The sequence below is a fragment of the Leptonotus elevatus genome, chromosome 1, assembly GCF_054856555.1.
Source record: "Leptonotus elevatus isolate MCC_2025b chromosome 1, RoL_Lele_1.0, whole genome shotgun sequence".
Taxonomy (NCBI): domain Eukaryota; kingdom Metazoa; phylum Chordata; class Actinopteri; order Syngnathiformes; family Syngnathidae; genus Leptonotus; species Leptonotus elevatus.
The window spans coordinates 48236375-48252031 of NC_141239.1; the positions used below are offsets into that span (position 1 = coordinate 48236375).

The 15657-nt window shown below is 41.1% G+C and overlaps 2 protein-coding genes and 9 non-coding genes across 20 annotated transcripts in view; all 11 read right to left on the reverse strand.

The window, feature by feature from the left end:
- Positions 1-7564, reverse strand: part of mapk8ip3 (mitogen-activated protein kinase 8 interacting protein 3) — a 47662-nt gene extending 40098 nt beyond the window's left edge. For all 10 annotated transcript variants that reach the window (XM_086066730.1, XM_086066722.1, XM_086066671.1 and 7 more), the window contains exons 1-2: positions 6952-7564; positions 4863-5132 (exon numbers count right to left, since the gene is read on the reverse strand). In XM_086066730.1, the coding sequence (XP_085922856.1) occupies positions 4863-5132; positions 6952-6987 (306 nt within the window). In that variant the 5' untranslated portion in view covers positions 6988-7564. The remainder of the gene's footprint in view (positions 1-4862; positions 5133-6951) is intronic.
- LOC147182726 (5S ribosomal RNA) lies at positions 112-230 on the reverse strand. Its single transcript, XR_015093544.1, has one exon. It is a non-coding gene; the product is annotated as a 5S ribosomal RNA (ribosomal RNA).
- LOC147182727 (5S ribosomal RNA) lies at positions 398-516 on the reverse strand. The gene has a single exon (XR_015091106.1). It is a non-coding gene; the product is annotated as a 5S ribosomal RNA (ribosomal RNA).
- On the reverse strand, positions 710-828 carry LOC147182728 (5S ribosomal RNA). The gene has a single exon (XR_015093575.1). It is a non-coding gene; the product is annotated as a 5S ribosomal RNA (ribosomal RNA).
- Positions 996-1114, reverse strand: LOC147182729 (5S ribosomal RNA). Its single transcript, XR_015091127.1, has one exon. It is a non-coding gene; the product is annotated as a 5S ribosomal RNA (ribosomal RNA).
- LOC147182730 (5S ribosomal RNA) lies at positions 1342-1460 on the reverse strand. Its single transcript, XR_015093586.1, has one exon. It is a non-coding gene; the product is annotated as a 5S ribosomal RNA (ribosomal RNA).
- Positions 1629-1747, reverse strand: LOC147182731 (5S ribosomal RNA). The gene has a single exon (XR_015091141.1). It is a non-coding gene; the product is annotated as a 5S ribosomal RNA (ribosomal RNA).
- On the reverse strand, positions 1918-2036 carry LOC147182732 (5S ribosomal RNA). Its single transcript, XR_015093597.1, has one exon. It is a non-coding gene; the product is annotated as a 5S ribosomal RNA (ribosomal RNA).
- On the reverse strand, positions 2204-2322 carry LOC147182733 (5S ribosomal RNA). The gene has a single exon (XR_015091162.1). It is a non-coding gene; the product is annotated as a 5S ribosomal RNA (ribosomal RNA).
- On the reverse strand, positions 2516-2634 carry LOC147182734 (5S ribosomal RNA). Its single transcript, XR_015093608.1, has one exon. It is a non-coding gene; the product is annotated as a 5S ribosomal RNA (ribosomal RNA).
- A 2028-nt stretch (positions 7565-9592) lies between the features above and the next one.
- Positions 9593-15527, reverse strand: jpt2 (Jupiter microtubule associated homolog 2). Its single transcript, XM_086066741.1, has 5 exons — positions 15372-15527; positions 14022-14173; positions 12609-12760; positions 12364-12400; positions 9593-10876 (listed from the first exon to the last, which is right to left on the reverse strand). The coding sequence occupies exons 1-5, from the start codon at positions 15425-15427 to the stop codon at positions 10530-10532; spliced, it is 744 nt and encodes a 247-aa protein (XP_085922867.1). The 5' UTR covers positions 15428-15527; the 3' UTR covers positions 9593-10529.
- Positions 15528-15657: the final 130 nt, after the last annotated feature.

Below are 15657 nucleotides of genomic sequence, written 5' to 3' on the forward strand. Positions count from 1 at the left end.
AAAGACATGTTGACTGTATGTTGAGTTTAGCGTGCAGCTGTCCACTAGCAAACTTGAGGTATTTTGTGAAAGTTTACTTTTGCGATGGAGGTGCAAAAAAAAAAAAAAAAAAGCTTACAGCACCTGGTATTCCCAGGCGGTCTCCCATCCAAGTACTAACCAGGCCCGACCCTGCTTAGCTTCCGAGATCGGACGAGATCGGGCGTGTTCAGGGTAGTATGGCCGTAAGCCGAGAAAAAGCGCACAGTTGACTCTTTTAAAGGTTACACTCGTCCCAAATTGGGACGAAAAAGACATGTTGACTGTATGTTGAGTTTAGCGTGCAGCTGTCCGCTAGCAAACTTGAGGTCTTTTGTGAAAGTTTACTTTTGCGACGGAGGTGCAAAAAAAAAAAAAAAGCTTACAGCACCTGGTATTCCCAGGCGGTCTCCCATCCAAGTACTAACCAGGCCCGACCCTGCTTAGCTTCCGAGATCGGACGAGATCGGGCGTTCTCAGGGTAGTATGGCCGTAAGCCGAGAAAAAGCCCACAGTTGACTCTTTTAAAGATTACACTCGTCCCAACTTGGGGTGGAAAAAGCATTTTGACAGCATTTTCAGCTCTCATCCTGTCAGTTTAGCGTGTGGCTGTCTGCTAGCAAGTAGCTAGCAAACTGGAATTATTTTGTGAAAGTTTACTTTTGCGACGGAGGTGCAAAAAAAAAAAAAAAGCTTACAGCACCTGGTATTCCCAGGCGGTCTCCCATCCAAGTACTAACCAGGCCCGACCCTGCTTAGCTTCCGAGATCGGACGAGATCGGGCGTGTTCAGGGTAGTATGGCCGTAAGCCGAAGAAAAGTGCACAGTTGACTCTTTTGAAGGTTACACTCGTCCCAAATTGGGACGAAAAAGACATGTTGACTGTATGTTGAGTTTAGCGTGCAGCTGTCCGCTAGCAAACTTGAGGTCTTTTGTGAAAGTTTACTTTTGCGACGGAGGTTCAAAAAAATAAAAAAAGCTTACAGCACCTGGTATTCCCAGGCGGTCTCCCATCCAAGTACTAACCAGGCCCGACCCTGCTTAGCTTCCGAGATCGGACGAGATCGGGCGTTCTCAGGGTAGTATGGCCGTAAGCCTAGAAAAAGCGCACAGTTGACTCTTTTAAAGGTTACACTCGTCCCAAATTGGGACGAAAAAGACATGTTGACTGTATGTTGAGTTTAGCGTGCAGCTGTCCGCTAGCAAACTTGAGATCTTTTGTGAAAGTTTACTTTTGCGATGGAGGTGCAAAAAAAAAAAAAAAAAGCTTACAGGTCTTTTGTGAAAGTTTACTTTTGCGACGGAGGTGCAAAAAAAAAAAAAAGCTTACAGCACCTGGTATTCCCAGGCGGTCTCCCATCCAAGTACTAACCAGGCCCGACCCTGCTTAGCTTCCGAGATCGGACGAGATCGGGCGTGTTCAGGGTAGTATGGCCGTAAGCCGAGAAAAAGCGCACAGTTGACTCTTTTAAAGGTTACACTCGTCCAAAATTGGGACGGAAAAATATTTTGGCTGCATGTTCGTCTGTCTGCTAGCAAGTACCTAGTGTACTTGAGGTCTTTTGTGAAAGTTTACTTTTGCGATGGAGGTGCAAAAAAAAAAAAAAAAAAGCTTACAGCACCTGGTATTCCCAGGCGGTCTCCCATCCAAGTACTAACCAGGCCCGACCCTGCTTAGCTTCCGAGATCGGACGAGATCGGGCGTTCTCAGGGTAGTATGGCCGTAAGCCGAGAAAAAGCGCACAGTTGACTCTTTTAAAGGTTACACTCGTCCCAAATTGGGACGAAAAAGACATGTTGACTGTATGTTGAGTTTAGCGTGCAGCTGTCCACTAGCAAACTTGAGGTATTTTGTGAAAGTTTACTTTTGCGATGGAGGTGCAAAAAAAAAAAAAAAAAAGCTTACAGCACCTGGTATTCCCAGGCGGTCTCCCATCCAAGTACTAACCAGGCCCGACCCTGCTTAGCTTCCGAGATCGGACGAGATCGGGCGTGTTCAGGGTAGTATGGCCGTAAGCCGAGAAAAAGCGCACAGTTGACTCTTTTAAAGGTTACACTCGTCCCAAATTGGGACGAAAAAGACATGTTGACTGTATGTTGAGTTTAGCGTGCAGCTGTCCGCTAGCAAACTTGAGGTCTTTTGTGAAAGTTTACTTTTGCGACGGAGGTGCAAAAAAAAAAAAAAAGCTTACAGCACCTGGTATTCCCAGGCGGTCTCCCATCCAAGTACTAACCAGGCCCGACCCTGCTTAGCTTCCGAGATCGGACGAGATCGGGCGTTCTCAGGGTAGTATGGCCGTAAGCCGAGAAAAAGCCCACAGTTGACTCTTTTAAAGATTACACTCGTCCCAACTTGGGGTGGAAAAAGCATTTTGACAGCATTTTCAGCTCTCATCCTGTCAGTTTAGCGTGTGGCTGTCTGCTAGCAAGTAGCTAGCAAACTGGAATTATTTTGTGAAAGTTTACTTTTGCGACGGAGGTGCAAAAAAAAAAAAAAAGCTTACAGCACCTGGTATTCCCAGGCGGTCTCCCATCCAAGTACTAACCAGGCCCGACCCTGCTTAGCTTCCGAGATCGGACGAGATCGGGCGTGTTCAGGGTAGTATGGCCGTAAGCCGAAGAAAAGTGCACAGTTGACTCTTTTGAAGGTTACACTCGTCCCAAATTGGGACGAAAAAGACATGTTGACTGTATGTTGAGTTTAGCGTGCAGCTGTCCGCTAGCAAATTTGAGGTCTTTTGTGAAAGTTTACTTTTGCGATGGAGGTGCAAAAGCTTACAGCACCTGGTATTCCCAGGCAGTTAATGAGTGACGACACTCAAAAGAGTTCACAAAAGTAAAGCTTCATCTCCAGAACAATGTGCAGAAAAGCACTGTGTCTGTGTGCTAACAACAACTTTATTTATCATAGAATAACAAACCCAACGACATGACACTCTGACTGTGTGCTTATCGTATGCTAGTGGTTATTTTCATTCATCCTCTACATTTATTTCTCAATCATTACAAAAGGTGAATCTGAGTGATACTAAACATTGTTTTTTTTTTTATGTATTTATTTTAAATATTATCATTATTTTTTATTTTATTTTTTTCTGCGTTTCAGTTAACGGTTTCGGACAAAAATGTTAATTTTGGTGCATCCCTAAAAATTTGCTCTAAAATGTCCTTTTCAAAAAATATGTGATTACATAAAAACTGATTTTTTTTATTCAACACATTCTATTTCATTTTTAAACAAAATATTGACTATTTATATAATAAAATGTGTACCATGCTATGTTTAAATAAATAAACGTTGACATTCTTTCTTGTTTTAATTCTTCTTAGCAAGTCACAGTGTGCCATAACTGTTGAGCTATTTTTAGAACAGACCCCAGTTACACATGTTGTCCTTGGGGACACACTTCCACCTACACATGTATACTTATTTATTAATGTATTCATATTTGAAAGAAAATACGCATCTCCCCCTATCCCCAACCCCGCAGCCCTCTCCCTTCTTACCTCCTCCTGACTTTTTAACACCACGGTAAATCGTAAAACTGGTTATCGGCCCATGTCTATTATTCAAAGCAGGTTTTGATTTGATTGCGCCCATCTCACTAGAATTTGATTTATTCTCGTGCTACTAAACAAGCTTTCAAACAATTTTTCCCCACAAGCAACTTACTGCAAAAATAATAGAAATAAAATGGCTTTTTTTCTTCCTGTACAGAAAATAAATAAGCTCTTGGGAATTTTTTCTTAGCCAAAAATGTAAACAAGGACCCTTATTAAATGATAATTTTAAGTATTCAAGTTCAACCATTTAAAAACATTCAGATGAGACAACGAACTGCATAACTTGTTTGGTGCAGATGTCAAACATCAAAATATTTGCCGTTCAGAAGCACATACCTCCCTCCGGTCAAAAGTTTCTAAAGTCAATAAACCACTGCTTTTGCAACTTAAAAATGGGAGCCATGTCTTTGGCAATGTTCAGAGCAACTGACGTCCCGATTGACTTTGTCATTTGTTGTAATATGGAAATAATGTTGAACTGATTCCGTTTATGCCAATGTCACTAATGTGTCGGCAAAGTTACTAAAAATAGCAAAAAAAATGCTAAGTTGCCAACACTGCATGCATTTTCTATATTGTGGATGAAAAAAAATCTACTTGTCCTGTCAAACTGAAAATAACTGATAAAATCGGTTAATCTTCCAGCCTGTGACAAACGTGAGTAATCCTTGTGCATATCTTGGAAACTTGGTGTCAAGCAGAAGACGGTGAGTTGTTGTCTTCTTTTAAGCATTAGCTTGAGTCTAATAACCTTGTAATCTGAGCCGCTCTTTGTTGCTTTTCCTCCCAGTGCGAGCCATTGTTTTTCTCGGACCCCTTCTTCATACACAACACATTTTTCTGTGAAATTCTATGAACTGCGTGGCTTTCTAAATCTGTTTTTTCTTCGTTTTCTCAGCTTTTGTTGCTTTGTTTCTACTCCTTGCAAGCACAAATCAGGTTACAGTGCCAGACCCCACTATTTATGGTATTGATTTCACATGATCATGTCCTCCCCTCCTCCTCCTGTGTTTTTGTCTTTCTTCCAGCAAAGTGCTGCGGCATTATGGGAATTGTAGTTCTCAAATGTCACACAACAAACAGTTGCTAAGCTTTGGCGCTAGTAAAAGATAGGTTCAAATGTGCACAGTACATTTATATGATTTTCACAATCATCCTGGCCTTCTGATGCAAACTATATGCCATGTGGCCCACGACAAAAAAAGAGTTTAACACAACAGATGGAGCCAGACTTTCGACACAAGGTGGAGGTTCTGGTGGTTTTGCTGACGGTGACTCACCTCCTCCGCCTGCTTGCGCAGCGCCTTCTCCCTCTCGTACTGGGTGATGAGCTGCTCGTTGTCCTCCTTCAGGAGCTCCAGCTCCACTTCGTGTTCCTGGTTCTCTAATAGCACCGCGTCCAGGTTCTCCAGGACGTTCACCACCAGCGGCATCAGCTCCTTCACCACCTCCTCGTCGTAACTGCGGATCAGCCTCTCGAACTCCCGGTAGATGCTGTTGGCCAGGCCCGACACGCGCTCCGACATGACGGTACAAGAGCCGTAGTCGTCCTGGCAATAAGGAAATTCATCATTATTTTGATAATTGATTGTTTTGTGCACATCCTCGGCATTTCAGCCTTTCAATAGTAAATATTCTCAAATTGCTGTAGTCCTCCATGAAAGTGGACGAGTTGTATGTATGTATGTGGGGATAAAAAAAAAAAAGAAGACATTTGCAAACATCTGCTTTTACTTTGGAAAACAATTATCAAAATTGTTGCCTATTTTGTCACATTACAGACCAAACCAGTAACTAAATCACAATCAATTTAGCATTTTCCGCACTGTCAGTTAAATAAATTAAAAATTTTAACCAAAGGTATTAATTTTTTTTTTGTCTGATTGATTAATATTGATTAATAATAATCTGTGCAGTCCTGTTTGGAAACTCTCTTAGGAATTTATGGGAATAAACCAGGAAGTTACAAAACTGAAGGTTGTATATATCTTATATCTTAGTGTAATCCTGTCAAAAACAGACACATTTAATTTAAGAACCGTGCTACACTGTTTTACAAGTTTTTTTTGTTTCATCTAAAAATTGTGATTGGATTTATTTATTTTTAAGAATTCAGCTTGTGGTCAATATGGTCTATTTTGAATGATTGTTTATGACAAAAACAGAAATGTTTTATATATATATATATATATATATATATATATATATATATATATATATACATACAGCACCTTGCAAAAGTATTGACCCCCTTCAGTTTTTCAACATTTTGGTACGGCACGATCACAAACAAATATATTTCATTAGAATTTCATGTGAAAGTTAAACACAAAGTAGCACACAATCGTGACGTGGAAAAAAGGTGGATATCTTATTTCAAACTTGTTTTACAACTAAAAAACTCAAAAGCACTGTGTACAAAAGTATTCAATTAATACTTTGTCGACCCCCTTTTGCTGCAATTACAGCAATTGCAGCTTCAAGTCTTTTGGGGTATGTCTCTATCAGTTTTGCACTTCTTGGGACTGAAATTTTTGTCCATTCCTCCTTGCAAAACAGCTCCAGCTCAGCTAGGTTAGATGGAGAGGCCTGTTAAGAGCACACAGCACAGAAAACAGCATTATGATAACTAAAGAGCACACTAGGTTGGTCCGGGACAAATTTGTGGACAGATTTAAAGCAGGACAAGGAAACAAAAGGATTTCGAAAGCTTTAAACATCACAGAGTAGAATCTGTCCATAGAACAATCAGCAAAGTACTGCACAAATCTGGCCTGCATAGAAGGGCAAGATAAAAGCCATTTCTAAAAGGGAGCCACAAGAAGTCACCAGTCACAGCCATGTAGGAGACACCGCTGACAAGTGGAAGAAAGTGCTCTGGTAAGACGAGACCAAAATGGAACTTTGTGGTCTACATGACAAACACGATGTTTGGTGTAAGAACAACACTGCTCATCAGTCTCAATACACCATCCCCACTGTCAAACATGGTGGTGGGAGCATCGTGCTCTGGGGGTGCTTTTATTCTGCAGGGACAGGGAAGATGGATGGCACCAAATACAGGTCAATCTTGGAAGAGAACCTGCTTTCACAAACGCTCTTCATCTAACCTAACTGAGCAGACGCTGTTTTGCAAGGAGGAATGGGCAAAAATTACTAAAGCCCGGTTTTGAACCCAAAACTTCAGAACTGTGAGGCAGATGTGCTAATGGCATGCCTGTGTGGAGTGTGCTTGTTCTCCCCATGTTTCCATGGGTTTTCTCCAGGTATTTGGGCTTCATCCAACATTCAAAAAACACGTTCCCATAACAAAATTTCCAATTTTGGTCGTTCCTCAAACTCCCGACTCTCATTTGCAACCCTACCTACCTGGTAGACCACCTCGTCTATCTGTAGCTCCATCATCTTGGCGGCTGCAGCTGGCTGCGTAAACCAGATGAGGAATTCCAAAGGCCTTGTCGACTGTCGAGGTGTTTTTGGATCAAGTCAGCGCAGGAGAAAGGTGTAATTCCGCATAACAGTCACCTCGGTGAAGGAAATATAATCGTATGGATATACCGAGGGCCACTCCTCCTCCTCCTCTTTCTCCTCCGCCAGCTCGTCGTGTCACGGCCCAGCTAGATGAGTCCCCCCGAATAGCACAATACAACGACCTCAGCGACGGTGGAACCCGTGAGGCTGTCTCTCTAGTGGATGTGGCCTCTCCGGAGCCATGCCGAATGGGGAGAGAGATGCCTCCGTCGATAATGCCGCACCTGCCTCTCAGCAGCCGCAGCCCCCGAGCCCAGACATTGCTGGGTGGGAAAATAAATACTTTAAATAATAAATAGAATAATAAATAAGATAACCAACGTCGATTGATGCCGCTATGAAGAGGTTTGTGACATTTTTCCCCTCTTCGGGTCGGGAGGTGATGGTGATGTCTCCCAATGGGAGAGGTTCTCGCAATCGTCAGATGGAGGAGCCAGCTGACCCACTGGGGATGACGTCACACCGGCTGCATCAAGTTAGCACAAGGCACCGGAAATCCGGTTGAAAGCTATGAGTTAAAATACTGTACATAAATCTTAGCAATAACATCGACTTGTGGCGACGTAGAAGTATTGAGTGTTGACTTGACCTCTCTATTTGTTATATTTACACCGTGTCATCACCTGCGAAGTAAGAATGTAACTTTGGTACTTCATGAATTAGCGCCACTGAGATTTGCAATTTTGATTTGATTTTGTAACGTGAAAAAATAAGCTAGTTTTTTTGTTAATGCTGCACCAATTACAAAAGCAAATGTCATAAGAGTACACATAAGTACACATATTACTCGCATATAAATGTATTTAAAAGTAAAATTGTTGGTGAGATAAAATTACCTGAAAACTGTGTTTTAATTTTGCAGGCTAAAACCGGAAGTCGACTACATACCAAAGCACATTGGCCTGAAAAGTGCCTGGTGATACATTATAATAATAATGACGATGCACTCTGAAACTGATGCTTCACTGGTGAGAGACAAAGACAGCCGATGATACACAGCTAAAAAGGCTCAATGATAAGCCACGTTGTTCAGAATTGTAAAGTATGGAAAAGTAACCTGCAGTCATTGACAGAAGGGTTTAGTGAATCACTTACGTAGAACTTCATTATATAGACCTATGCCTATTGTTTGGATCAATTTTAACAATCATATCTGGTTAATTCACAATTCAGCAAAATAAAATGTGATAATGGTATCAAAATGTTTCATGAGGCTGAGTCTAATAAAAATACTGTTTTCCTTTACACCAATACAATCAATAAAATAAGTTTCACTCCTGCCAGTGTCCATTTAACCAAAATAATTCAAAATGTGGCTACAGTGGTTGTACTTTGATGTGTCTAAAACTAACATATAAAATATGTCGATGTTAAAAAAAGAAACGGGACAGTGCAACAGAGACAATATTGAAGATGTGATGTAACATCAATTTCACAGAAAATGATTTGAACTGATGAGAGTCAGAAGACCTCACACACTGAAGCGCATTGAGTGAAGCTTAGTCAACTGTGTGATATGGAGTAAATTATATACATATTAAAGGACAGTGAAGCAGAAAAAAAAGCCCCCCCCTCCTCCCGTAATTAAAAAAATGTTTATCTCATCACTGTGTGAATCTTTAGTGCTCAGTGACCACTCCCTTTGCACACAGCTAGTCTGACCTGTATTGTGCACAACACTGGGGAGGAGGCCCATCCCATCATTTAATTCACGGCAATTTTCATTGAGCAAGGGTCAAGAAGTAACAGGAACACTAAGTAATAGCTTATATAGCTCAGTGCAAGGACATCAAAAGTGACAGCCGGTTGCCAGGGAAAATTGATCTAACAGCGGACAGATTGTCAAACAGCATCATATGCTAATAATTTAAATAAAACGGAAAACAACATGGTTCTGCCCCCCCCCCCCTTTTCTTTGTTTACTTAAGTTGTTTGGAACATGTAATTTCAGTGTTGTGTAACAATAGTTTGCATTGAGGCAAACTAATGGATTGTCAACTGTGCAATATTGTACTGAAGACGTAAACAAATTTCCTTGGTGACAAGGTAAAACCCACAATAAATATTCATGTTATTATTTTAAACGTGAAAGACGATGGCAATGCTAATCGTTAACACTTGTGACCCTTATTTAGATTTGAGACAGGGGAACAATGGTGTAGCATTTTGTGCAATACAAATAGTTACCTCAAGGTGGCAGTATCCATTAATCAAATTAAGAGTGCTGCAACAATGCCTAAAACATTTTTGTTTTTCTGACTGCAGTTAAACAAGCTAGATTTTGGCCAGGGATAGAGGGTGGCAATTCTGCGAGGGCAAGAATTGTCAACAGCAGTAGAAAACAAGTCCGGCTTTGTATGCTAAATTTACACTGCTGCAAACATTCAGGGCACGCGCTGTGTTTGTTTAGAAAGTATGTCACCATTTTATTAGCTAGCAGTGAAGCTCAACTATCCACTGAATGATGCTCAGTCAGTCATCCAACTGCAAAAAAAACATTTTATTGCATTACACAGGATTGAATTCTGCTGCACTCATTGCTGCCAGGCACATCAACAGACAGGGGGGACAGGCCGGTGCCAGAATACTTTCAATGTGCATCATGAAATATGTGAAGAGGTGATACCGAAAAAGCTCACCTGGACTCGGGTGAGCCACAACTTGTCCAGAGTTCTCCCCCGTCTCCAACTGTTTTAATTTAAAACATAAACAGAGGCCAACCCCGAGGAGGAAAAACAAACAGCATGTTCTCAGATAAAGCAAGCAATGAGGGCAAAGCAGAAAACACACATTCGCGTAAAATCAAAATGGAATTTCTTTAGGGGCCGCAGAAAAATTTTGGGGGTAAACAACCACATTCATCTTTGATTCAATGGCAATTTTGCAGGGGGTATTTTCTTCCCTGAAGAATCAGTTGTGACAGGCACATTTGGATGATGGGAAGAGGAAGGCGAAAGATCACAGATGACAGAACTGCTCTAACTGGTGGTCTGAAGTAAGCCAATGGTGAAAACAAAGGTGATTTTAAAGGCCACCATGTTACATAAAAGAAAAGGGAAGGGGGTGGGGGCAAACTAGAGGGCTTATGCACCTATACAGTATTGAGATGAAACCATTTCACATTGGTAGTGATAATTGATTGAAAAGGCGGCGATTGTATTATGCAGGTTGAAGGGTCAAAGAGGGATGGTCGGGGGGGTGAGGAGAGGGGGCGGCTGGAAATCAGGCTGAAAGTGCAACAAATTGAGAACAACAGATCAGTCCGCGTTTGCTATCGAGAACAACAGATCTTCTCATGTACATGCGAGACAACCATGAGGGGTGGTGGGTGTTGGAATGAAAGGCGATGCATGGGGGAGCAGACAAAACATGTGGAGGGTAGACCCCACATGAGGAAAAGGGGTGGGGTCAGCGGCTCAGTAGAACACCACGCTGGACTTTCCTCCCGGGGGGTTAAGGACCCTGTTGTGAGAGCGAGGCTTGGGTCCCAGGTGAGGCTCGTGTTTCTTCAGGTCATCAGTGGGTGGGGTGGACGAGGGGCAGGAGGAGGGGGCAGGCTCTGGGGTAGGCGGAGTAGCAGTAGGCTCCTCCTTAGCTGGCACAACGGCTGGTGTGGCAATTTGCTCTTTGACCTCAGGCTGGCTGAGGTTGACTTCGGGCTGGCTGACGTTGACCTCAGGCTGGCTGAGGTTGACTTCGGGCTGGCCGACGTTGACTTCAGGCTGGCTGACTTTGACCTCTAATGCTTTAACAGGAACCCTGACTGTAATGACATGTTTGCTCTATATTATTCATTTGGTTGTTACTAACATAACTATGTGATTCATTTTTCAAAAAGCATTTCCAGTTTAATACATTTTGTAGAAACTTTATTTGGACATACGCCGCCATTGTTATTTACATCCCAAAGCATTCAGTGCGTAGTGACGTAGAATGGCGGCGGGCTATCTACCTAGCAATGTGAAATGTCTATAAAGAAAGCAAGTTAAATCTCCGGAGCGTTCCTAAAGGGACGATCAAAACTCTTGAATGCGTCTGGTAAATGACGAGAGCATGGCGTGGGGGAGGGTGACTCTCCCGATCACATGTTTCTTTAGGAACGCTACAAGACTTACATTGCTTTTTTTATAGGAGTTTCAGGCAGAGAGCCTGCCGCAATTCTACATCACTGCGCACTGAATGCGTTGCGACGTAAATAACTATTTAAGTTTCTACAAAATGTATTAAACTGGAAATGCTTTTTGAAAAATGAATCACATAGTTATGTTAGTAACAACCCAAAAAATAATACAGAGCGAACTCGATATTACAGTCGGGGTTCCTTTTAACAAGAAAGAAATCCATTATGAAAATGCCAGAAAGTGGAAAATTAGTCTAAAGCCATCCTTGTAGAATGCTATAAACGAAAGTACTATTATTATTTTATTTTTAATCTAAAGTTTGGCTTTTTCAAGATTTTTGCTAGCACAATAATCATTTTTCAACTTGTCGAAATCAAAATTCTTCTTACTGGACAAATGTAATTTTTGCAATTGCTTTGACTTGCAAATGCATACTTGAGATGAGAGCTGTGAATTCCAATCTAGACACTTAATAATACACAACCATTGGGCACACAGTGACAACAATTCATCTAAAAACAAGGCTTAAAGCTGTTAAATGCCACTCCAAGTTTACTATCAGTCATAAAACAAAAATGACGTACAGTAGGATAGGATTAATAATAACGCGACAATAAATATTATGAAAAAACTAAGCAATTTTTTTTATTGAATAAATCGCTATAATTGATTTCAAAATAAAATTGAACTGAACTCGAAATGGAATCGATTGAGGAAATTAGAATAAATACCCCGCCCTAGAAAAAAAAAAACTCTGTCTGTCTCTTATGCTGCCCCCAGTTGGCCAATGTGGGCACAATTGATGCAAGGCACTACTATAGAGTAAAAAAAATAAAATCATTTGATTAAATGAGTACAACACTAAACCTTCATCCTTGTTTGCATCCCACGTTTTGACATTCTTATGCCAAATGGAGAATCGAGAGAGAGTAAGCAGTCAATCAAAGTGTGTCGAAATTTCTAAAAAGCTCCACCCCCACCTCCACTGAACTACCTAATCTGCATTCATTGTGAATATTATTTACTTTTGTAATTTCCAGACACTGGCAAGAACATAGTGACGAACCTCATCGAGGTTTTAAAATGTAAAAAAGTATATATATATCTTATCTCTGAGTAAGATGCTCACCTGGTGATGGGGGTTCAGGTCCTACGGTTAGATTGTCCTGTAAAAATAATAATAATAAAAACACACAATCATGGCCATTTCATTTTGCAAGATCAAACTATTGACTAAGGAAGCCTGCAGCACTGCACTTGGACACTCAGCATATTTCCAATCCACTTTCAATAGTGTATCAATGCAGACCATGGCTGCACAAGCTTGTTGTGCCGAGTCAGCAGAGAATGAAATTAAAATGGAGTACACTTCACCTTTGGCTTATTGGGGTGACTTGTGCTTTGGCTGTGGACATCTGCACTGTCCCCTGAACCAAATATGTCACTGGTTGGTCCACCTGGAGGAAGGGGTCTCTGTGGTTGGACTGGAGGTGCAGGTTCCCCAAATATCCCACTGCTCTTACCTCCTACATGACACCATATCACAGAGTATTAATGTATTAATTCTTTTTTTTCTCTTCTAAATGTTTTGTCCATATCATACACGACCATGTCAATATCACGACTGAGTCCTTGGTTTATTACGGTCGCGACATACGGCGTCCCACGACAAGAGAGCACACGAGTTAGCATACTTTCTTTTTTCATTTATGTTTTTAATATATTGCCTAGTCCTATCTTTTTTTCATTCAAGTATTTACTGCAGTAAGACTTTACTACTACATTAACGTACGTTACCTAGTACAGACAATGGCCCATTTTAACATACAAATACAGGTTGCATCACTGCAGTAGGAAGGGAACTCCCTCGTAAATAGAGGGCCCATGGTGCACGAACTGTAGGGGTGTGCCCCCCCCAAAAAAATAAATTTTCATTTAGTACGATTCAGAATCGATTTTTAGATGTCCCAAAATCGATTTTATTTAAATTATTTTATACTGTCTTCCCTTTGTTTGTGTGTGCCTTTATTAGGAGCGCTGTTCATGTTATACCTGGTTTGGCCACTGAGGGGCAGTGTGGTTCCACGCGGTCTAATACACTTAAGTTGTAGCCACATTAGAGAGTAGAAGGAAAAAGTCACGATCAAGTTATTCCAATAAAAGGTTGTTGTTTTTTTGCAGCGTGGAGCCGTTCTTTTGAGTAATAAAAGTGCAGCGAGTAGCGCACTACTTAGCATTAGCAAGTCAGACTGGAATAGATTATTACGATTCCTTGAACATCTATAAATTGAAGCAAAACTCATTGTCAATCAAATCATTTTGAATCAAAAATCTTTCTCAATCGAAAATCGATTCTGAATCGAATCGCACACACAAAAATCGGAATCCAATCGTGAGACATTCAAAGATTCCCACCCCTAATAACCCAATGCTAAACCTGAATTGCATTTTTGGCATTAAAAATATGTCTCTAATATTCTTAAAACATGTTAAAATAGTAAATGCAAATGATTTATTTTTTTTACAGCCCGCATTTGTACATCTCATATTTGATATGACTAATATGACTTCTTAAACATCCGTCATATTAAGTCACATCTTGCACAAAGTGTCATATTGATGACGCATGACTCAAAGATAGCATGCTTAACTTGGAAAATGCTTAGCAAAGGGGGGGCTTGCATTCGAGAGGAGAACAGTGGAGATGTCTATGAAGAGATTATCACATGAAAGTAACAGTTTTCACACACCCTCTTTTCCCCCACATCCATTACACGCTTGTCTCACCTGGAGGGTTGGAGCGCCTGGGTGCAGTCTGGGGCTCCTCTGGTGAGCCAAACACGTTAGATGCCATTTTATTTGGTCTTCTAGATTGGGGGGCTTCCTCTTCGTAGCCACCAAACAGATTACTGGAGCCACCGCCGGGAGGCCGCAGCACCCTGCAGAGGACAGATGAACTTTGCTCAATTTTAATAGGAATTAGATTTGCAATCCAATTATATGAAGTCTAACCTCTTTATAATGTGGAATCTAGATACAAATGAGGACTATCTAAGCCTCAGCGAGCCATTTATTTTGGCTGACGAGAGGATTATGAGTTACAGTACAATGGGAATATTTTTTTAGAGCAGTTTGGTCATCATAAATTCAGCTATTTCATTTATTTTGGCACCAATCTTCCATTATTCACTAAAAAAAAATTAACCTACTCGTAGTTTCTTGTAATCATATCTATAAGCGCTTAAAGTATTACTTTGGTCCCATCTTGGTACCAATAACCTAAGGAGAAGGGAGTTGAGGTGCTTCATTTAGTCAAAAGGTATGGATGGATGGTTGTTTGCTGCCATCTTGGTGCCAAGGACCTATATAGTAAATTGAAGTGAGTTGAATTTCAGTTTGACACAAGCTATGCTTTGCCACCATTTTGTGTCAATTATTCATGGATTTTTGCAATTCACGGTCGAGGCGGCTCTCATTCATCAATTTAATTTCAGTACATAAACTATACATTTTTCCTTACATATTTGTTTGGTGGTTTGTGGTTAGATTATTCTAGAGTGAAATGTGCGCCTTGATTTAAAGGTTGTGTGAAACACTGCCGTATGCTACGTCGTAATGCTAATGAAAGTTAACACTGCAGACAGTCCACGCTGACAGACAACATGATCATATGGTCGGAAAGGGCGCCATATCGCAACAAAATTTACGAGACTTACTACACACTAAGTAACTATTTTAATCGGACTATTCTACAGTAGACAACAAAGCGGGTCAACTTAAATGGATCTTAAGCATCAGTTGGATGAATTCGCATTTCATTGAAAGGGAACAATTTAGTCGTGTAGCATAGGAGCTAGCACAAAGACGAGAAAGAAGCTTCACACTTCCGCAGGCGCAGCAGACAACGCCTGCTCGCTTAGCACAAAAGCTAATTCTCAATTTATTCGCCAAGACAACTTGTAACACGGCAGCTCAAGATGAACCAAACAAGAGATCATGTACAAAGAGGCTACAACTGTCATAACTGAAGATGAAAAACGACACCAAAAGCTACCACGTATGTTTAATTCGCATGACGAGATCGCCGAGCATTTACCTAGGCTTAAAACAATCTTCAACATAATGTTTATTATTCACCTGGAGCTCGGTTTTGACCCAGTATCCAGCCCTTGAAACACGTTGGTCGAAGTCATCGTGGATTTTGTTGGGTGTTCAAGTTTGCGAAGACAACTTAGTCACTCTGCCAACTGGACGACTTGTAGGTTCCTCCTTCGTCTCGTTTGCTCCCACCCAAACTCCTTTGCAAAGAGTGTCAGTCGGAGCAAGAGTGACACCGCAAGATATTACTTGTTTTGCATAACGGGATAGCCCGCAGACGACCTACGATTTTATTTTATTTTATTTTATTTTATTTTATTTTATT